This window comes from Psammomys obesus, unplaced genomic scaffold (genome assembly GCF_907164565.1).
Source record: "Psammomys obesus unplaced genomic scaffold, mPsaObe1.curated_primary_1811, whole genome shotgun sequence".
In the NCBI taxonomy this organism is placed as follows: domain Eukaryota; kingdom Metazoa; phylum Chordata; class Mammalia; order Rodentia; family Muridae; genus Psammomys; species Psammomys obesus.
Window position 1 is genome coordinate 463,520 of NW_026585626.1, and position 21,912 is coordinate 485,431.

Genomic DNA, 21,912 nt, shown 5'->3' on the forward strand with positions numbered 1-21,912 from the left:
TTAACTACTGTGTTGGTGAAGAGTATGCTACAGGCATTTGAAATGCTCACTTTTTGTCAGTTCTATGTCCCAGTGGCACAGAAATAAGCTGGGCAATGACCTAGTAAAGGCACAGATAACTGCTTCGCTCATCTATTTTCTCTGTATTTTTGAAAACTAATGTTCGGTGCAAAAAGCTAGAGACTTTGGAACTTTCAGCTCTAAATGTGATGTTTGCATTATACTCTTCCACTCAAGCTTTGAGGATATATGTAGAAGAGGCAGGAAGATTGTAAGAGCTTAAGGTGTTACATTGACTTCAAGGAAATAGCTTCCTTAAGATACAAAAGGATACATATATGAGCTCACAGAGATGGTGGCATCACACATAAGGCCTACATAGGTTCAAGACAGACAAAATCCCAGCACTGAGAAGGGGAAGTGAACACAAAGTTCCACCCCTAACCCAGATACTGTTTGTAATTTTTAGCTGCTGAGAAACCATTATGGTTTGGTTATGGTTTTGCTTTCGTTTGTATGATTTTTCATTGTTTTTGTTTGGCTTAGTTTGATTTGGGTTTTTGTTTGTTTTTTTTTTTATTTGTTTGTTTGGTGTATGTGTGTGTCCTTTATGTTTTTTTTTTGTTTGTTTGTTTTGTTTTTGTTTTGGTTTTCTTTTTGTTTTGTTTTAAGAGATAGAAATAACATGAAGTTGTGTGGAGAAAGAAGAAGTGGACCTGGGAGGGGTTGGAGGAGGGGACCGACTATGACCAAAATATATTGGATGAAAACAATACTATTTTATATAGTTAATCATTATAATTAATATTAAACATGTTGGGATTGAAAAACAAAATACAGAAAACTAAACCTAGTAATTCAGTGGAAGATAAGGTGTACAAATGAACTCTTGAGTTAGCACACACAAGACCTGCACAAGCTCAACCCAGGCAAAGACCCAGCATGGAGAATGGAGATGGGCGTGAAGATCCACCCACAGCTAAAGAGCTTTTGGAAATTGTTATCTGCTGAGAGAAAGAAAGAGGATGTGGAAGAGTTTGATTTTTTAGGGTTTGGCCATGGTAGGCTGACCATGGTCTAACAAAAGGCCACATATCTAAGAATCCAAGGGCTGCACAAAGTATATTTAACAGGTTAAAAAAAAAAAAAAGGAAGTTGGATGGACAGGGAGGGAAGGTGGATCTGAGAGAAGTTTGGGGAGGGGTTAAATAAATTGTGTGAAAAATATGTTTTGTGAAATTCTCAACTAACTAATTGAAAGAGAGCAAGGCTAAATTCTTAACAAGGACAATATTATTACTTTGTCATTTTATGTGTCTAACTATGGGATATAAACCTTAGCAGAAATTCTAACCACTGAATTTGTAAGAGAAATAAGTCAGAGAATTTTGAGAAAAAAAAATGGAGCAAATCAAATGCTTCTGCTTGGTTTACATTATAGTGCAATAATTCAAAGGTCGACTGAAATTTGAGTCATTTTTGACTCACATACCTAACTCTCAAAATGTACAATTCTATAAAGATTATATGTACTAAGAGCAACCCAGGACCAGGTATACAGCATTGATAATTTGCATTTAAATTATGGTAACATATCCATCCTACAGAACTATATATTGAAAAAAAAAGTATTCATGTAACAACCGTTCAATTTACAAATTCTATGACTTTCAAATATTGAATCACCTGCAATCACGGTAGTTAATTACCCACCCCATATTGGAGGAAAACAAATAAGACCATCTGTTAGATAATAAGAAGCCCTTTCAGAAATTATCCTAGTTTTAGGTTAACAATAGAGTTGGGATTTAAAATTTTTCATTTGGCAATCTTATTTCTTGACCAGTTTTTGTGTGGGCCTAATATGTTTAGAAATATTTCTGTGAAGTAGTTTTTTTTTTTTTTTCAGATATTAAGCTACACAATATTTATTAAGTGCCTTCTTTGGGCACTAACGCCCAGAATAAGGAGCACCTTTGTAGCCCCAATTGAAGTAGTGTTTGGATCCCACATAACAACTGTGTAAGCCTGAATAAGCCAGTTACTGTCTTTGAACATCTATATATTCATTGCCAACGTCAGGGTAATGCACACTTTACAAGATTGTTGGGAAATAAAGTGAATATATGAATTTTGCACCCAATAGAAAGTGCCATATAAACGGACTATTACTGTGTATACTGTACCACTAGCACATAAACTCGGTTAAGGCACAGCCTTCGACTGTCATTGCATTTTTAATATCAATGAAAATATAAAAATGCTACACAATTGAGTGATACAAGCAAGAACTGTCATATGACAGTCATGCCAGAGGTTTAATCCAGGCAATTGTGACATAGGTGTTGGAAAGATGGATCAAGTTTAGCATTTTCCCTTTTCTCTTTTTATCTCCTTCTTCTGGTACTTTATTCTTCTACTCTATTGCTTCTATACAAACAACAAAACCAGAAGTAGTAGACAAAGCAAAGATGTGAGATGAGTGTGTATCTTGGAAGTTTGACCACTAAGTTGTGATGGTGGAGTTTGTATGGTTTCCAGTACCCATCTCTGATGAGTGAGGGAAAAGGCACAAAGAGCTCTCACTGAGAGAGCTGATTTTAATGCTGCATGGTAGTGGGTTACTTAGGAGGAAGAAATGTCACATAATATAAAGTGAATAAAGTAATTTACCAAAGAAGCCCAGTGGGGTTAAGTCCAAAAGCGCCTCACAGAGACCCACACACAACATAGGCAATTGGTAAGAGTGTTTATTTCGTGAAAGCAAGAAACCTGCACGCAAGGTCGGACCAGGACCACTTTTAAAAAAAATTGTGGCTGACTCCAGACAATGGCACACAGGCCTTTTTATAGTAAACTAGGGGAATTCTAGCAAGGGTTAGGTAATTAAAGCCTCATTGGTGGGTGCTGGGGAAGTTACAAGGGTCAGTTCCTCATTGGCTTTCGTCCAGGTAGTCGGTGGGTCCGTGAGCTGCTTTCTTGTGCTGTGAATGTTTAACTGCAGAATGAGATGGGGCTGCCCAGCACAGCTGCCCCATCCTGATAAAACATATTTTCCCATTCTTGTGGCTATCTTCAGGCTGTTGCTCTGGTAGGGGATTTTATGGTCTTATTCCTGGAACTGGTGACCTATGGCCTAATTCCTGGGACTGATGACATTTCTTTTAAAGTCAGGCCTGGACCTATAATAGAGAGTTTATGTCATCCTCTCACCTGACATACTAAAATTTGATGCATGTTGTCTAATACATAAAAAAACAGACTTGTTTTAGATACTACTTAATACACACTGCAAAAGTTTTCTTGATGAAGCAGAGGGTCAAGATGTTTTAAAGTTTTTTGTTTTTTTTTAATATTGGGATTTACCACATTAAGTGATATATCTCCATTACTCTTCTGCCTTCTCATGGTAATAGCCTCATACCTAGCAGCAGATATATGCTAGGCATGTATTTTACCAGAGAGGTGTATCCCCAGTTTGTTTTTAGCATGACCAATAACATTCTGGTAGACATTTTAACATTTTTCAGTGAATGAATGATTTTGTACACTTGTCTGACTTTCAATTAAAGTATATAAAATTATTATACACACAAATAATAAAGCTGAAAAAATGGACAAAAAATGTTAGAGGTTAAAAAAAAATGAAAACAAGGAGATAATAGAATCACCACTAGAAGATTCCAAATGCTACATACCCACAACATTTGGTGCACTTATCAATTAAACACTCAATTATTGGTGGATCAATTATTATTAGGAAGAAACAGCAATAATAACAGCTTCAGGAGTGAGGCAGGTGCTACTTGTGTTGAGTCAGGGCTAAAGATAATGAGCATCCCAAGAGCAGAAATTAGACTCTATTCTCCCAAGAGCTTTAGGGGCTCCTTTTGCTTTCCTCTGGTACCAAGGATGAGTTTCTAGGTAACCATTGGCTAAGGATGACCTAAGAATAAATCCAACCTCAAGAAGTCTTACTTATCATTCAAATTTGCCACCCATTAACTGCTTTGTCTTTCTTTATAAGAATAAACATTAAAACTTTGGACAGTGCCTTATTTTTGTTGTTAAGATTTTCTAACTTCTATGGGATGATAGGGAGGCAGTAACTTCTATATGGAAAAGTCAACTTTCTTAAGTTTACATAAATTCAGCCATTGCATTTTTGTCTGTTCTTATCATGGTGTTTATCTTTTTCTATATGGACCTTTGAAAGCACATATGCCCAGAGCAATGGAAATTAAATTTAAACTAGCGATAGCTGGGACGGTGAGATGGCTTATCAGGTAAAGGTGCTGGGCACAGAGTCTGACAGCCTGAGTTGGATCTCTGAGACCCACATAGTGGAAACAGAAAACCAATATGTCCTCCGACTTACACACAGAGAGACACAGACACCAAATAACACTAAAAAGAAGAATCACAACAACAAAGTAACAACAAAGCATTACTTTAATTATTTATGAACTATATTAAAAATTACAGAGCTCTGGAATTCCAGTAGTGATCATACTGAAAATTATTGTCCCTAGATCTCAAATTTCTTCAGTATAGTAGGATTAAAATTGAATGTAACATAAAAATTCTAGAATTATAAACATTTGCCTACAGAAAATATGTTTTACAATCTGTATACACCCACATGTAAATTTGAGATGTTCATAAAAAGTGGATTATAGTCCAGGTGGCTGGAAAAGTTCATAGGTCAGGTCTGGTCTTCTGATGAGAGCTGTCCATTCAGTCAAGGCAAATGAGAAGGAAAAACTGGGAAATGCAATTTCTTGGGCCCTCCGAGGTGCTCACTGAGACAGGGGTTCTGGAGAAGGGGTTGGCACTCGTGCTGCAGCCTCTCCCTCCGGTGACTCTGATAAGCAGGAACGTGTGAGAACACTCCCAGGGAAGAACTACAGCTTAATCCCGCAGTCTTTCAGCACCAGCAGCCATTGAAAGGGAAACCAGCTGGTCCCCTACTGAGAGCTTAGATGGATCAGACTTCCAGCTGTGAGCGGGCGGATTTTACAGCTGGAGGGGCTGGTGTAATTGCAGGCCCTGGAGCGGAACGGCAATGACCCCAGTTTATGTCACTTATTCTCAAGTCTTTCTAACACTAAGCCAACAACAGGGGTGCTTGAAAAACTTTCCCTGCAGAAGATCCTTAAGAGGACACACATCGTCCTTTCTGAGACACGGGTACAGGAACGCCAGCCCCCAAAGTTCTTGATGGTGGAAATCGGTTCTCAGGGTGATCTTGCTTGCCTATTTCAGATCTTTTTCAACGACACAGGCTTCTCTTGGTTTAATTTGGACCTCACTGGTAGCTAAAAGAGGGTGAATATTCTGGCAAAGTGAGAACATTCTTGGAGGTTTTCTTAGCTAAAGGTGAGTTTATCTAGAGAAAGCGGCAGGGGTGAGAATAAGCCTGTGGAAACGACAGGGCAAGAACTCAGCGTGGACACTCTTCAGGAGGTTTATTGAGGCCGTGTTGTCATCCAGGACGTTTCCCTGGGAGGGGAATCCCCGGCTTTGCAACTTCCTGGCCAGCGTGAGGGCCACCAGTCGGCTGTAACCTTTCCTGCGGTGGTCAGGCAGGGTGTAGCCATGACACATAGTGGCAAATTGGTCTGTGAGACTCCAGGACACTGGGTTTCCCTTCTCATCACGCACACACACGCTGGGAAAGCAGGCGATGAGTTTGGCTATGTAGTGCAGGCACTGCTGGTTGCCTCCACGTGACCAAGTCCGGTTGAGTAGATCAGCATCTGTGACACTCAGGTAGGTCAGTCTCGGGGAAGGCCCAGTTCTAGAAAAAAAAAAAAAAAAAAATGGGAGGAGAAAAAAATAAAGTGTGTGTGTGTGAGTGTTCTGCCCAGTTCACGAACCCCAAAAGACCAGGAATAACTAGACTCCGCTGTAAATACCTGAGGTTCTTTTTATTGTAAATTACAAGCTGCAGCTTGGGCCCACACCTCCCACCTCTGAAGCGCGCTGGGAGCCCTGTGCTCAGTTTAGTTGGGTGATTTAAAGATTCTAGTCCCTCCCAGCATGCCCAAGGCAGGGGCGATTCCTGCCTGGCAAGCATCTATTGGTCAAAATGCTGCATTTTGAATTGATTGGCTAGAGGAAGGTCCCCAGACCATTAATGATCTGGTGTCCCTCCCTAGGGGAATGGGCCAGTTTCCTAGTAACTTTATCCCTAGTGGGTGGGGAAAGAATGCATTAGGGCAGTTCTTCCCCTCAGGGCATCCCTGGACTTCTCCACCCACCTAGTTCAGGCCTTAAATAATAGCTGCTAATTTTTAATCTTTTGGTCTCTCATGCGTATGTGTGTGTGTGTGGAGACGTGATCTCAGAGTCATGTAACTACCAACAGCTAGCTTTTTCCTACCGACTTAAAATGAGAAATGATCTGTGAGACTATGTCTGGCATTTTCAAGAATTTAGAACCTAAGCATTTCCCAGTTCACAGATAAAACATTGATTCCAAATTTATTTTTATGTCTGCTTGTTTGTTTCAGTTCTGAAGACTGAGGTATGGCCGAGACTACTTCTGCATCTTCATTCTCTGGGAGAAGAAATACAACTTAATTTAGGTTTGCATTGCTTATATACTAACAAGGATAAGAGACCCTTAAGGTACAAGCAGGCCACTCACCTGAATAGCTTCCTTAGGAGGCAGATACCTAGCTGCCGCCAATCAAATGATTTCCTTCCTGTGGACTGCTGCCAGATTCTTGAATCATTCTTTGTACAAATAAGCTAGGCTACAGTTAGCATTCATGCTTATTTATTATTATTAACTTCACTCAAAATTGCTCTTAAAAGAATTTTGTGAAGTCTTAGGCAGTCCAGACTTTTGAGCTGTAATATTTTGGTACTAAATGCTATTCTAGCACTCAGGATCCTTCTGCCTTTGCAAAATCATGTGTAGACAATGAATGCAAGTTGCCCTGCATATGCATATTCTCTGGAACAATTAGCTTTGACAGGGTTTCCTCTCAGCTGCTCCTATCTAGTTGTTTCAATTTTTCACTGGCCACGTTTTTGCAGGCCACTAGCCTTTATTATTCTTACTTTTATAGAAGTATCTTGTAATTTTATATGTAAAAGCCCTGATGTCCAGATAAAGTTTTAGGAACATTTTAAAAACTGAAACAAGGGGCTGGCCTGGAGAAACAGGTAAGTGGTTAAGTGTGCTGCCTGCTCTTCCAGAGGTCCTAAGTTCATTTTTTAGCAACCACCTGCTGGCTTATAACCAACTATAATGGTATCTAATGCCCTCTTCTGACATGTGAGCATAGATGCAGACAGTGTTCATATACATTCATAAATAAATCTTAAAAAAGGAGAACTGAAACGAATTACAGCCTAGGAGGCTGAGTGTGCCTTGAAGTTTTCTTCCTGAATTTGTCAATACTAGCTAACACTTAGTAAGTAATGGTGCATAGCTAACAAAGACTCCTATTGTAGCCCTGCTGTGGTTTGGTAAACGTATCTAGTTCTGTCTTTTACTTTTCTAAGTGGTTGTCAGCGGCAGCACTGGCCAATCTTCTATCCAGGAGGGACAGCAGAAAGCTGGTTTAGAATTTTTAACTTTGAATGTATACTTCAAAGAACGGGCAGAGAACCTCAAGCACAAATATTACCACAAACAGAAACATTTCCATGGCAAGCACTTCAGGCAGAGCATGCTACATATTTTTACTGGAAGGTAAAATGTTATGAGTAGAATCCACAACTTGAGTATGGCTGGGGTTAAAGAACAAAATATCACTACTATACAAGATCACTAGGGTAAGTCCCATGACATTGTAATAGACAAGGATATTTTGAATAAGATACAAAAGTATAAAGGGAAATTGCAAAAATAGGATTACATAAAACTAAAAACTTCCAGTAGGTCGCTATGCTTGCTATTATACCACTAACATGCCACAGTAAAAGCTATGTACAGCAAAAGAAACAAAAAAAGAAGGAAAACCCGAAAGAATGGGTGAAAGCAATTATACTTGTGGTCAGTGTCTAATATCCAGAATAGAAAGAATGAAAAAAAAAATCAATGGTGATAAAAAGTAAATAACACAATTTAGAAATGATCAATAGGCCCACAGAGACATTTTTTAAAAAGGAGGTATACAAATGGCCAAGAGTTATAAGAAAAAATTGCAAATCAAACACACAATGAAACATCATCTCAGTGAAGTTAGAATGGTTCTTATCCAAAAATCAAAAAGCAACAAGGGATCGTGAAGATGGGAAAAGAAAACCTTTATACACCACTGTGGAGAGCATATTAGTGTACACGGTGGGGAGGTATATTAATGTAGATACTGAGAAAAACAGTGTGGAAACTCCTCAAAAAATTAAAATGAGAATATGACCAAACAGTTCTATGCTTAAGTAGAGACATCTGCCATTCCCGTTGACCACAGCAGCATGCTTCACAATAAGACATCAACACCAAACATCACCACGGAACAAATAAACAACCTTTGCTCTTTGGACATACATGTTAAAGTAGGATTAAGGGTAATCTGTATGATATTCTGTTTCAATATATTGAACAGGTTGTAGCCTTTGTAGGGTAGTCCTCAGGGTGTATGTGAAAGATTACTCCTGTGCTGGGGCAGAGTTTTTTCCTTTCAATGTTTGTGTGCACTGAAATTTTCTTTCTTTTTTTTTTTTCAACATTATTATATGGATTTTCATTTATTTTTTTTAATAATAAAAGCCAACACATTATTTTAAGGACAGTGCCAACTGACAATAAACTGAATTTTTTTTTAAAAAAATGCTTATAATATGTTATTAAGAACAATTAATAATAGATTTTCTGGAGAAAAAGCAGGTAGAACTGTTGAACATCAGCCAACACAAAAATATAAAAACCAAAACAAACTAAAAACCACATACTTGTGTAGACACGTGTCTACATAGTTGGCCCTCTATATAGCCTACCCTATTCATGTAGCTCCAGGTTCTAGAGAGAGACCGCATCCAAAAAAAAAAAAAAAAAAAGAAAAGAAAAGAAATTTTCCATACTGTGAAAACATCAGGAAACTCCTGGTAATTTCCTGTGACTTTCTGTGAGTAGAGTTATTCTGTGCCTACCTGCTCCAACACCTACCATTAGAAACAGAGAAACTGACATGCATGGAGACGGACACTCAATTTTCAATTAATCTTCTTTAATTCTTTTACAAAAACAAACAAAATCACTTGAAAAAGATACAACCTAATTCTTTTAATTTCCTTATTTTGTTTTTACATAATTGTGTGTGTGTGTGAGTGTGTGTGTGCATGGCAACATGAGGTGTACTCTTTAATTGCTTTCCACTCTATTTTTTTGAGACAGGGTCTCTTACTGAAACTAAGCTCACTAATTCAGCTAGACTGGATAGCCAGCAATCATCAGAGAGGCTCCCATTGTACCCAGAGCTACAGCTTTGTGCTGCTACAACCAATTTTTTTTTCATTTTTTATTTTTATTAATTACAGTTTATTCACTTTGTATCCCCTCCTGTAGCTCTCTCCTTCCTCCCCTCCCAATCCTACCCTCCCTTTCCATTCTCCATCCATGTCCCTCCCCAAGTAAACTGATAGGGGAGGACCTCCTTTCCTTCCTTCTGATCCAAGTCTATCAGATCTCATCAGGAGTAGCTGCATTGTCTTCCTCTGTGGCCTGGTAAGGCTGCTCCCCACTCAGGGGGAGGTGATCAAAGTGCCGGCCACTGACTTCATGTCAGAGACAGTCCCTGTTCCTATTACTATGGAACCCACTTGGAGACTGAACTGCCATAGGCTACATCTGTGCAGGCGTTCTAGGTTATCTCCATGAATGGTCCTTGGTTGGAGTATCAGTCTCAGAAAAGACCCCTGTGCCCAGAATTTTTGGTTCTTACAACCAACTTTTAAGTAGGTGTTAGGACTTCAAACTTAGGTATATATGTTTATTATCTATACCTAAGACGTAGGATATATATATATATATATATATATATATATATATATATATATATATATATTTTATGTATGCCTAAGTTTTAGGTATAGATAGTAAATACATTTTATTTATTATATATAATAAGTAAACAAACAAATTTATATAAATGTATTTGCTTATATATAATATTTATAATATATACATTTATATATTTTTTTTATTTTTTTATTTTTTTAAAGATAGGGTTTTGCTGTGTAGCTTGCTGGATGTCCCAGAGCTTGAACTCTCTCTGCACACCAAGCTGTCCTCAAACTCACAGAAATCTGCCTGTCTCTGCCTCCCTGAGTGTTGGGATTAAAGGTGTATAGCCAAACTTTGGGCAGAGTGCATGGAATTTTAGAAAAGAAGGGAAAGATAAAAAGACCTGGAAAGGACAGGAGCTGCAGAAGGAGACCAACAGAGCCAAAAAGAAACCTGGGCCCTAGAGGCCCTGCAGGGACTGACACCCCAACCAAGGACCATGAATTGAAAGGACCTGAAACCTGTGCTCAGATGTAGCCCATAGACTCATTCTCGAAGTGGGTTACTTAGTAAGGGGAGCAGGGGCTGTCTCTGACATGAACTCAGTGGCAGGTTCTCTGATCACCTTCCCCTGGGGAGTGCAGCCTTGCCAGGACAGAGGAAGACAAAGCAGCCAGTCTAGATGAGATCTGATAGGTCAGGGTCAGAGGGAAGGGGAGGAGGATCTCCTCTATCAGTGGACTAGGCAAGGGGCATAGGAGGAGAAGAGGGAGGGAGGGAGGGATTGAGAGGAGATAAGAGAGGGGGACACAGTTGGGATACAAAGCAAATATATTGTAATAATTAATTAATAAAAAAATTAAAAAAAAATAAATTTTTTTACAAAGGTGTGTGTCATCACAGCGCAACCCAAGCTTAGGTATTTGTGCTAGCATCAAAGGCACCTGAGTGAGCTGTGTTTCCAGTGTCTAGACCCTAATTTTTGAGAAGAAACTGAGGTCCAGGAAGGAGAAGCCAAAGGGAAGATAGTAATGACAGCAGAAAACCTCCAATTAAGGGAGAAGCAAGGTAGACACACACTGTCAAGTGTTTTTCAAGGACTGCCTTCTCAAGACAGACTTCTGTGATCAGTTCCCGGCCTCAGAACTTACCTGTGTGTTTAATGTCAACTCTGCTAAAAATGGTTGCACAGTCCTTTAGTCCCAGCACAGAGGCGGCAGAGGCAGGTGTTATCTGAGTTTAAAGTCAGCCTGGTCTGTAGAGTCAGTTCCAGGACAGCCAAGGCTACACAGAGAAACCCTGTTTCAAAAAACCAAATAAAGAGAATAGAATACAATAGAATAGAATTGAACAGAACAGATTAGAATATGATTCTACTTTAAAGGCACAAGGAAAGAAAGGGAGAGTGATATATGTTAAACATTTAGTCCCTTATACTTAAAAGCTCAACATAAATCACTAATACATTTCCAGCTTTAAACAACAGAAACTTCAACATCTTTGGACTCAGACCACAGGGATTATTCAGAATCATTTCATGAAGGAGAACTAAGAAGTAATTTTTCTATATATATCATGTATACTATGAATTGGCAGGTTTCATGAGCTCAATGACTAAAGACAAAGACACTGATTTGATTTTCAGAGGAATTACAATTAGTGGAACAGAGGAAAAAGGAAGCATGTACATAAACACAGACACAGACACATACATACACAGATATACAAGACACACAGACAGACACAGACACACACACACACACACACAGATCGAATGGCCCAATGTGAAAAGCCTAACCATTCTTTAGTGATAGCTAGCATTTCAGCATTGTTGTCTGGACTTGCAAAACGGTAACTCCAGCCCCAAATGTAAAACTTGGCTTACATACAGGAAGCTGTGGTCTGGCACAGATGAAACAGGAGAAAGTTGGACAGCCTTGAAGGAAGTTAGCTTTATATCCAAATCTAACAGCTGTGAACTGGCAACGGCTTTGGAAATAGCATATATTTCACTTTGAAGCCCTGGATAATGATAGACACAAAAACACAGTCATGGAATTTGAGCAAAATATATTTATTTTAACATTTGTATTCCAAGGATCATCAATACCACCCGTTTACTACCCTGTCATGTCTTCGTGTGTAAAACTACAGGCATGCTCTAGCTGACCTACAAAACAAATCACGTTGTCAGCACCAGTCATGTTCTTCTAAGGAAACTTCTACTGGAAATAGCTCAAGGGAATTTGGAATTTCTCATTGGACGTTTTATTTGTTCATTTTCTTAATGCCTAAGATTATTTTAAATTTCTTGAAGAGAACTGTCTTTTTTTTTATTAATAGCTTTAAAATTAAAGATCAACTTTATAAGTGTTTAGATTTATTGAGTATGGGAAGGTGTGATGCTTAGCTTCAACTTGACAGCCTAGAATCACTTGAGAGGAGAGTCTCAGTGAGGACCGTCTACATTGGGGTTGGTCTGTGGGCACTTCTGTGTGGTATAGTCTTAATTAACTGATGTGAGGAGAACCACCCTGCAGTGGGTGGCACCGTTAGGCAGGCGTGGGGCCTGAGCTGTTTATCATCCACAGAAATGAGACTAGGGCACAAGGCAACTTTTAAAGTTTCCCTTCCTTTTCCACAGTGTCCATTATGGTATTCCAGGTGTAGCTTGGAGTTGGCCAGATTGTTCTTAGTCAATCCACCCAGATTCCACTCATTTCTCACAGATATACGCATTATTTACTTGCCTTTGTTTAATATTTATTCAGTGGTGTTCTGGGACTCCTCTGCCCTGCCCTCCCTATAGTGTTTACAAATAAGGTTTGGTCTCTGTTCTTGCACCGTTACTTTTTTTTTTTTTCCAAGTCCCCCTACTTTCTATCCTTTGCAGTCTGACTCTTAGAATCCTCTGTAACTTGGTTTTCTCTCTTCCAGGCTCATTACTGAAGAATGCCATATCGCTATATGTTTTTCTCTCAGTTGGTACGTAAGTTCTCAATATGGCCTTGAGACTACAGTTGTGTGATAATTGAACCTTAACATCGGTCTGGGAGCCAAGCCACAGTAAAGACTAGGCAGTTTTCAAGTTAATGTTACTAAGCGGGCTTCCTTGTGCATGCCTTTAATGTCAGCACTTGGGAGGCAAGAGCAGGCTGATCTCTGAGTTTGAGGCTAGCCTGGTCTACAAAGTGGGTTCTAGTACATCTAGGTCTACCCAGAGAAACTCTGTCTCAAAAAAAACCAAAATGACTTAATGCTACTAAAATTATAGGTGGAAAAGCTAGCATCTCTTATTACAAAACTGAGTTATATCTAAGTAATTAAAAAGCTTGTATTTTACTAACAGTGTAGTTTTCATATGTAGAAATACATATATATTTTGAAATATATGTAATTCCTGTGTCTTAGGCAGGCCTTAAATTGGGATCCTTCTGCCTCTTTCTCAAAGCCCAAAGATTACCAGTGTGTGCACGCATAGCCAACACTCAAAAGGTTGTCTACAAGAGAAAAATAAGTAGTATAATTCAAAGGTAACCTTGCATATTCTAATATAGGAATAGTAACAGTACAAATTTCAATTACATATGGTAGGCCTATATAGACTTGTCTCTAAGTGTCTACCTCTATATACTATACACGTATGTAAAATATCTTTCAAAAAAGATTTATAAAAAGTGTGTTTGTCCGCATGCACACATGAGCACAGTGACTGCAGAAGCCAGAAAATGGTGTCAAATCCCTTGGAGCTGGAGATAGAAATAGTTGTGAGCTGCCTAACACTAACATAGGTGCTAGAAACTGAACTCTGATCCTCTGAAAGAGCAGCAAAAGCTCTTAACAGCTGAACCACCTCTCCAGTTTCCATGAAATGCCTTTCTATACCTCTCTGGTGTACATGGTAAAAAGGAAAATAATGTATGCCTCGAACTTGACCTTACCTTGTATTTGAAAAACTTGGTCCCAGTTAATAACATCATTTTCTTTCAGTAGCTGTTGGTAAGCTCTGACGTCTTTGTAGAACACAGCATATGCATTAGTGTAATGGTCAAGGTTGTCCGTCTCAGCCTAGGGTTGAAGAAGCAGTCATGAATACAATACCCAAGCATATCTTCTAGGTAGTCCATGTCTTAGAATCATTATTTATCATTGACATCTAGTGAATTTTCTATTGCTTTAATTAGCTGGAAACACAGAAACAAGGATGAGGCAAATAAACTACAGTGAGGAAAATAAAAATTTTGTGACTTTTTTTTTCTTGATTCTTTTTTCCCCAAACTAAAAAAAGTTATTTCAGCGTTCCCAGGATTTAATTTATAAAGATAAAACCTGTAGTATGCAACTGCAGTATGAGCTGAGAGGTTGTTGGGAGGCTGAGGCAGAAGAATTGCTTGATTCTAAAAGGCTGGCCTGGGGACTATCAAAAGACTCTGTCTCAAAGCAAAACAACAACAACAAAAGATGAATAAGAGGTTTTGAAAGGGGCTAGAGAAATGGTTCAGTGGTTAAGAGCACTGACAATTCTTTGAGAGGGCCAAGATCCAGTTGTCAGCACCCAAATTGACAATTGTCTGTAACTCCGGTTCCAGAGGATCTGTCACTCCCATAAAACATGTAGGCAAAACACCAATACACATAAAAATAAATAAATCTTAAAAAGATAAAAGAAAAAAAAAATAGGTGGTGGGAATGCAGTCAGAAGCAAAGCAGCTGCTTGGCACAGACTCTGCTCTTCTAGTTTGCTTTCTGTTCCTGTAATGAAAAACTCTGACCAATGGGGTCCGGTATTTTGCCTACACTTCCTGGTCACAACCCATTACTGAGGGAAGTCAGGGAGCAACTGAAGAAGATGTGAAGGAATGTTTCTGCCTGGCCAGAAACACGTTCTAGCCTGGTCAGCTAGCTTTCATATATAGCCAGAGTCTCCCACACCAAAGGCTGCGTCCTCCCATGTCAGTCATCTCAGACATGGCAATAGGCCAGTCGAAACTGCGCAGTGACTCAATTGAGACTACCCCAGATCACTCTAGAATGCATCAAGTTAACAGCTAAAGCTAATCAGGATATCTGGTTTTAACATCTAGCCACACCCCCATTCTCACCGCCCCCCAACAGAGAGGGGTGGGGGAATGGAGAGACAGAGAGAGACAGAAAAGGTAAACCCTATTGAGTACAATGCAAGACTGACAGCTCTCACAGTCTTCCTAATGTGGAGAGAACCTCATCTCTGGTTACCTGAGGTTCTCTTTGGCCTCAGAAGCAGAATGAGATCATTCTGCTGACTTCCGTAAATTTTCTCAATATATTTCAAATTCTCCAATTCATAGAAAGGTAAGAAATCCCTATTCAGTGAAGGAGCTACTTATGCATATTGATGCTGCATCTTCTAGAGATTATAAGGTCCTAAGGGGAAACTTTCAGGCTAGCAGTCTTCCATGCTCCTGAGGCTCCAAAGCAATCAATTACAGACTATTGATATAATGTATTGGTTAAGATAATGCATGTTAACATAATGGTCATACTGTTTCTTTCACCTACCCTGTTCTTTCCAGCTGCCAATTTTACTTTTAACTTTTCTTTTCTTTTTCTTTTTTTGAAGTTCTCATCTTTTTCGTATTTATTTATTTATTATTTATACAGTGTTCTTCCTCCATGTGTGCCTGTACACCAGAAGAGGGCACCAGATACCGCTACAGATGGTTCTGAGCCACCACCATGTGGTTGCTGGGAATTGAACTCAGGATCATTTAGGAAGAACAGCCAGTGCTCTTAGCTGCTGAGCCATCTCTCCAGCCCTACTTTTAACTTTTCTTATTTCATTTTCAGAACTGTACCTCTCTCTGTCGCCGGGTGATGACAGCTTTGAAGTCTGGCCATGAATCCACTACTACTTCCTTTTGAAAGGGATTCCCACGGTTTATGTTCATCACTGCTCCATAAACCTGAGCCAGGGAACCAGAGGCAAGACAGTCATTCCACTAGCCATACTAGCATCCCCTTCTTCCTGCTCTCCCCTAAAATCACAGCGCTGAGAGAGGAGCTATAAATACAGTCACACACACATAGACACGATAAATTTCTTTAGTGTTGTTACTACAAAGATGCTTACGGAAATTGATAAATAGTTGGTTAAATCCTAATACCCTAGAATCCTGAAGAAGCTGAGTGAATGTGTGGTGACTGAGTACCAATTGCTACGAGGGTAATATGAGAGAGAAGCTGTTGTGTAACTTTCCTATATTTTCCTTCATTAAGAAAAATGTCTGTTCTAAAATGCAACATGCACACAAGAACTGGTGAAAGTTGCAGTATAGCTAGAATTGTTGAGCTAATATTCATAGCATCATCATTTTCTACTACTACTGCATCAAACAGGAAACAACCTAAATGTCCATCAATCAATTCAAAGGCAACTTCAGTGCTCACAGAAGACCAATTTTTACATTTATTGTAATCTTTGATTTATGACATTTTTTCCCACTGGCACAGAGCAATCACGAGGTCCCCTTGGATTTTAGATTGGAGGCTTGAATGACCAAGAGGTAACAAACCTCAAGAATATTCCTACTTTTAACACCACCAAATCCATAATCTTCTATCATTTAAAACACTTTACCTCAGAAATAACAGTGTATCATTGCCCAAATTTCCCTAGAGAGTCCTCGAGAGTAACAGGAGGATGACAGGAGCAGATGGGAAACTAATGTATGTTCATCAGAAAAGAGCAGGAATAGCCACAAGTCTGACATTATCCTACAGATTAACACAATAGAGAAACTTAGTATGACAATTAGCATTACAGTACCTTGAGTGATTCAGGAAAGTGACTCTTCAACATTTTCTCCAGAGTGAGTAATTTGGTGGAGCAGTTTAACACCAACATTGTCTCCAAAGTTATGTATTTCTGCACCTAACTAGAAACTTGAAGAGAGACATTTAATTTTTGTCTATTCACATTTCTACTTGGGAATATGCTTGTGATGACGCTTTCTTTTGGTATAACATTGACACTTCCTTTGAAGAGGAAGGGAATGGAAGGTAGTAAGGTAAACCAATGAATATGTGGAAATGGAGATTAATAGACCCAATCCTTTATAGAGGGGCCTACACATCCACTATGATTTTATCGTTTCCAGTAGGGAACTTGTAAGAATTATAAGTTCACATTCATGCTTTTTTTTTTTTTTTTTTTTTTTTTTTTTTTTTTTTTTTTTTTTTTCAGTTAGTCTCTCTCAAATAGCTTATCAGGCACAAGAAAAAAGGGCCCATCTGGTTTGTAGATTTCCTTTAGATCACCTACCATATAAGTTCCCTGTTACAGAAGAGAACTATAGACACCCATGGACCAATGAAGACAGGAGGAAAGAAAAATAACTAGGTTTGACATTGTGAGCCCAAATAAAAACCCAAACTCCTCTAGAGACAATGGCCTCCCTAGCTCTGGGAGGGCCCTCTTCTACTGAAGGAACTGTAATGCTTGACAACAAACTTTACCATTGGTTGGTCCTGAACTCTTCACTGTCTCTTAATTGAAGGATAAAATGAAACTACCCACTAGTTTACCATTCCCTAAGTGTTGTAAAACATTTTTTTGAAAACAGGTAAAATCTACATACAACAATTAAGTTGAAATTAATAATTCAGGCAAATGGAAAATAAGATTAAAAAAAAGGAACAGAGCCAAGAGAATGGGTGGTCTATAAACTTAAAATATGATCCTGCAGATATAACTTATCTTATTCTTAGATTCTGATTGTGATGACCACCTGCTTTCTAATTAGGCTTTATTTGTAATCACCAAATCAATACTGGGAATGTTGTGGTATTTATCTGTGGATGTGCAAAGAGCAATGCAAAACTATCTCCTGACACACATTTCCAGTTAATGCTCAACAGAGAACTTTATTATCCTATTTAACCTCTTAGGTTGTTAACAAGTGTCAGCATTTAGTGCTCTTATTTACTTAATTAAAAAATACTTTGGTAAAAAAATACTTTGGTGATTTTTGTTGGCAGTTTTGAGGAAGATGATGCAGCCAGCCTTGATGAGACCTGATAAGTTAGGTAGGGTCAGATAGAAGGGGAGGAGGTCCTCCCCTATCAGGGGACTAGGGAAAGGGCATAGGGGAGAAAAGGGAGGAGATGAGGGAGATGGCTGCAGTGGGGATACAAAGTGAATAAATTGTAATGCATAAATATGAACAGTAATGGAATAAATAAATTGGAAAATATGAAGATAAGAACCAAGAGTGCTTGGTCCTAAAAGGGACATCTCTATTACTCTCTCCAAGGCTCAGGGAATATCTAGAAGAGGGGCCAGGAAGAAAGACCCAGAGGATGGGAGATGTGAAACAAGAGATGTCTTCTTGACGTGATATGGATGTTGCATACATAGGCTCACTGCAGCTCTGCTTGTTGGTACAAGATTGGGTCTGTCAACATTTCATCATGGATGGGACATGAGAGGCTTCAAATCTGATAGATTGTTGGCAATTAACAGTTGTTAAGAGAGGATGTTCAGTAGTACAGTTACTGGTAAGTGGCTCTTGCTATAGAAAATAACCTCCCATCCATAATAAAGGGCTGGAAACTAATTAATTGTAGTAGCCACACACACAAAAATTACATGAAAGTAGGAGCAGGACTTGTTAAGAAGGGTTCCAGTGGGAAAGGAAGGGGAAGGGGGTGGGGTGGGGAGGAAGAGCAGGCAGTAGGAGTGAAAAGAAATACAGCTCATGACGTAAATATAGGAAACTGTCAAGTAATTAAAATGTTTTGAAAAGGCTCCTAGGCATAGTGCATAAACACCGCTTAGATATTCCTAAGGGTAAAGGGTGTCTGGCCAGAAAAGACATGTTAGGTAAGCATTGTTCAATCTGTATTACTGACCAGTTCAATGAGAGCCGATGAATAAACAATTTGTTTATTTTAAACAAGAACAAACCAAGCGAGGTTATGCATTACTTGCGAATGAAAACGGTCTTGTAGAAACCTAGCTCAGTTTCCACTAAATTCATGACCCATGTGACTTTACAGACTAACACCCCCCACAATGAGAAATGACAGGCTGAGAGCTCACATTTGACACTAAAGTACATGATTAGGTACTGCTCCAATTGTCTATAAAATTACCCCATGCTCTTTTCCCGTCACTTTCTTGCTTTTGCATGTTTGCCATCTCTGCAACACAATGCACTTTCCTCCAGTCAAAGCGTCCCCAGATCAGGTATCAGTTAACCCTCTAGGCTAAGTTCGTAGAACTGACAAATTACACAGATGAAAAATTAAAAGCAGATACTTCTCAGGGTCTTAAACACATAATACTGACTTTAACTCACTAGATGTTTAAACTCACAAGATGCCTGTACAGGAAATAGTGATGAATTTTATAGGCAGTCTCAATGAAATGTGAAGATCTGGTTAATGCCACAAAACAGAATATGGAAATTCCCATAGATGACGAAAACATTTTTACACATTTAAAAATTATATATATATGAAAACATAATGACAACTACTAAGTGCTAAAGGTACCAGACTCTCATGTCCTTTCTACTCCACTACAGGTGTCTAAAAATCAGTATGTCTTCTGGAATTGGAGAGTAAGAGTTGAAAACCCTTTTAAGTGAACCTCTATCGATAGGCACACACAGAGAAAGTCTTGCATGAAAAATAAGTTTTTCAAGTCTTAAGAACTTGAGTTTCTTCAGGGACATTAAGTATTTATCAGCACAGGGAAAGACTTGAAAAATTTTAAATTTTTATTGGTTAATTATATAATGAAATCATGATTCATTCTCTCTTGGAAAATAATTTTTATAAAAAAAGTAAAACATGATTTGATTTCGTGGTGGTACACCAGCATTTTTTTTTTTTTTAAATTTTCAGGGGAGAGCTCATATGAACAGTCTTTCATTACCATAACCCATAACTTATTCAATCCAGTTTTCCAAATTTTCAGAAATTGCAGAGGTCAGTTCTTGCTAGGTGCTATGGCTAAATCTTGCCCTGGGAAAAATACCTTCTGTATTATGGTATCTCTGCTGTCAGTAAACTTTATTATTTTTTTTAAATCTCAATTATTAATTAAAAAAGTTTCTTAATTTTCAAGACTACCCTCATCAGTTACTACAACCTGAGTCATTTAACATAACAGAAGTTTCCTCTTCACAGCCCTCGAGGCTACGCACAGAGGAAAGGGTTTTGGAAGGCACACTGTTGCTCTATGAAGAATCCTTTTCTGTCCAAGCCTCTGGAAGTTACTGAAAGCAGACTCCAGCTGAAAGAACTGTCCCGGGAGGTCCCTTGCTGAACAGAATAGCAAAGAACACACAGTCTCCCATGCAATGTCATTTTTAAGTCTGCTATCTTAGGTACTCTTCTAGTTGTTTTCTGGGGTAGTACATTTACACGTTATAAAATCATTTTCCTTCAGCTGTGGATCTTTGGATTCAGCTCTGATTTCTGACTCTGACAGAAATATGATGTTAACAGGAAAACAGTAACAAAACACAACAAAAACAACCACTAAAACAAAACTCTCATCAGTTAGATTTACAACTCTCATGTTTTCTTTCTCTCTAGTGGTACTTTAGACTTTGGGGGAAATGAATAAAAATTAGGGTTAAAATACGACTTTTTTTCTTTCCCTTTTAATAATCATACCACAGTGCAGAGTTTAAAACTTTGTAATGCTTATTTTCCTACGAAAAACTTAAAAAGACAAATGAAACCACACAAAAGTGATTTTTCCTCTAAATCTAATAATTTATCCTGTCTTGTATACAAAGTGAAATTTATTTTTTCTGTATCTCTCATTCTTTCAGACTTATCGTTCGAAGTGTGTCATTTTTATAACATACCTTGCTGCTCAGAGAGTTCAGTCGGAAACAGGTTTTTTCTGTGTATCCACACAGAGCTCCTTCTGTGTAAATAGTAAACTTATATGTCAGGGCTACTTCGCTAATTAAGCCTTAGTGGAGAGGGGGAGGGAGAGTGGCCACACCTAGAGACGGGGAGGGATTTACGAAGGGCCTAGTAAAAATCACCTCAAGTATAGCATTATTTGCAATTCTTTTCTTTTCAACCCCATCTTGTCTTGTAATGTGAAATTTAACAAATATAAGTCTTGAGTAAGAGATAACTACCTAGATACATTTTAGACATGCAGCCTACCTACTTAACAACTCTTATGGAGGGAAATAAAATAGGAACAGAAGCCAGGCAAGGAAGGTACAATAGGAAAGGGTTATTCATCCCGATTCTCAGATGTTTTTAAATTATTTTCAGAAAAATGGTTTTGTTGTCCTAAACATTCCAGGATAAAAAAGTCTCAGAAAAGAATTATTTGTGAAACTGAGAGTGTTTTGAGAATTTTACTTCCTTTACCACATTCCTTTTTTTTTACTTCCTTCACCATACTCTTTTAAATGAAATGTTAGCCTTTGAAGTTCCACCATCAAGCAGGCACATCAGCTGCTACACTCACCTTTGGGAAATAAACTGCAGCAATGCGTCCATAGTGTATGGAGCATGCTTGCTTGACGTGTCACAGGGGAGGTGCCGTTTATCCCCGTAGCTGCTAAGACTAGGTAAGTCAGGGAGACACATTTACTGAAAGACCCCGTTCTAAGGAATAAAATGGGTAGCCAGCAACTGAAAACCAGGGATTTAAGAAATTGTTATATAAATTACACTGTGCTAAAATTAAGGATGTTAGATACTGGTATATTGATAAACAAAACTGAAGACATGTAAGAGCACCACACAGCTTTTTTTTTTTTTTTTGTGGTCCAAAGAATTTTGTAAGTAGTTTTTAAATAAGCACTAAGTAATATAGACTTAAAAAATAAATGATACTATTATTGTGGAATTAAAAATGTGTGTAAAGCATCCTAGAAAATTATTTAAGAGAGACGCCAGGTTACTTATGACCTTTGAGAAACAGGAGC

The 21,912-nt window shown here is 38.5% G+C and overlaps 1 protein-coding gene across 1 annotated transcript; it reads right to left on the reverse strand.

The window, feature by feature from the left end:
- Nucleotides 1–5,385: 5,385 nt before the first annotated feature.
- Glyatl3 (glycine-N-acyltransferase like 3) lies at nucleotides 5,386–16,844 on the reverse strand. The gene is made up of 5 exons (XM_055615357.1): nucleotides 16,767–16,844; nucleotides 15,796–15,903; nucleotides 13,903–14,029; nucleotides 11,851–11,983; nucleotides 5,386–5,800 (listed from the first exon to the last, which is right to left on the reverse strand). Exons 1-5 carry the CDS (start codon nucleotides 16,842–16,844, stop codon nucleotides 5,386–5,388), a joined length of 861 nt encoding a protein of 286 aa, XP_055471332.1.
- Nucleotides 16,845–21,912: the final 5,068 nt, after the last annotated feature.

Excerpts from the sequence above, each read along its gene's own strand:
- Glyatl3 (XM_055615357.1), bottom strand. The coding sequence starts at position 16,844 with ATGTTGGTGTTAAACTGCTCCACCAAATTACTCACTCTGGAGAAAATG. Across the intron at positions 15,904-16,766 it reads ACTTTCCTGAATCACTCAAG|GTTTATGGAGCAGTGATGAA; the intron begins GTACTGTAATGC and ends TCCCTGGCTCAG. Across the intron at positions 5,801-11,850 it reads GTGCCAGACCACAGCTTCCT|AACTGGGCCTTCCCCGAGAC; the intron begins GTATGTAAGCCA and ends TTTTTTTTCTAG.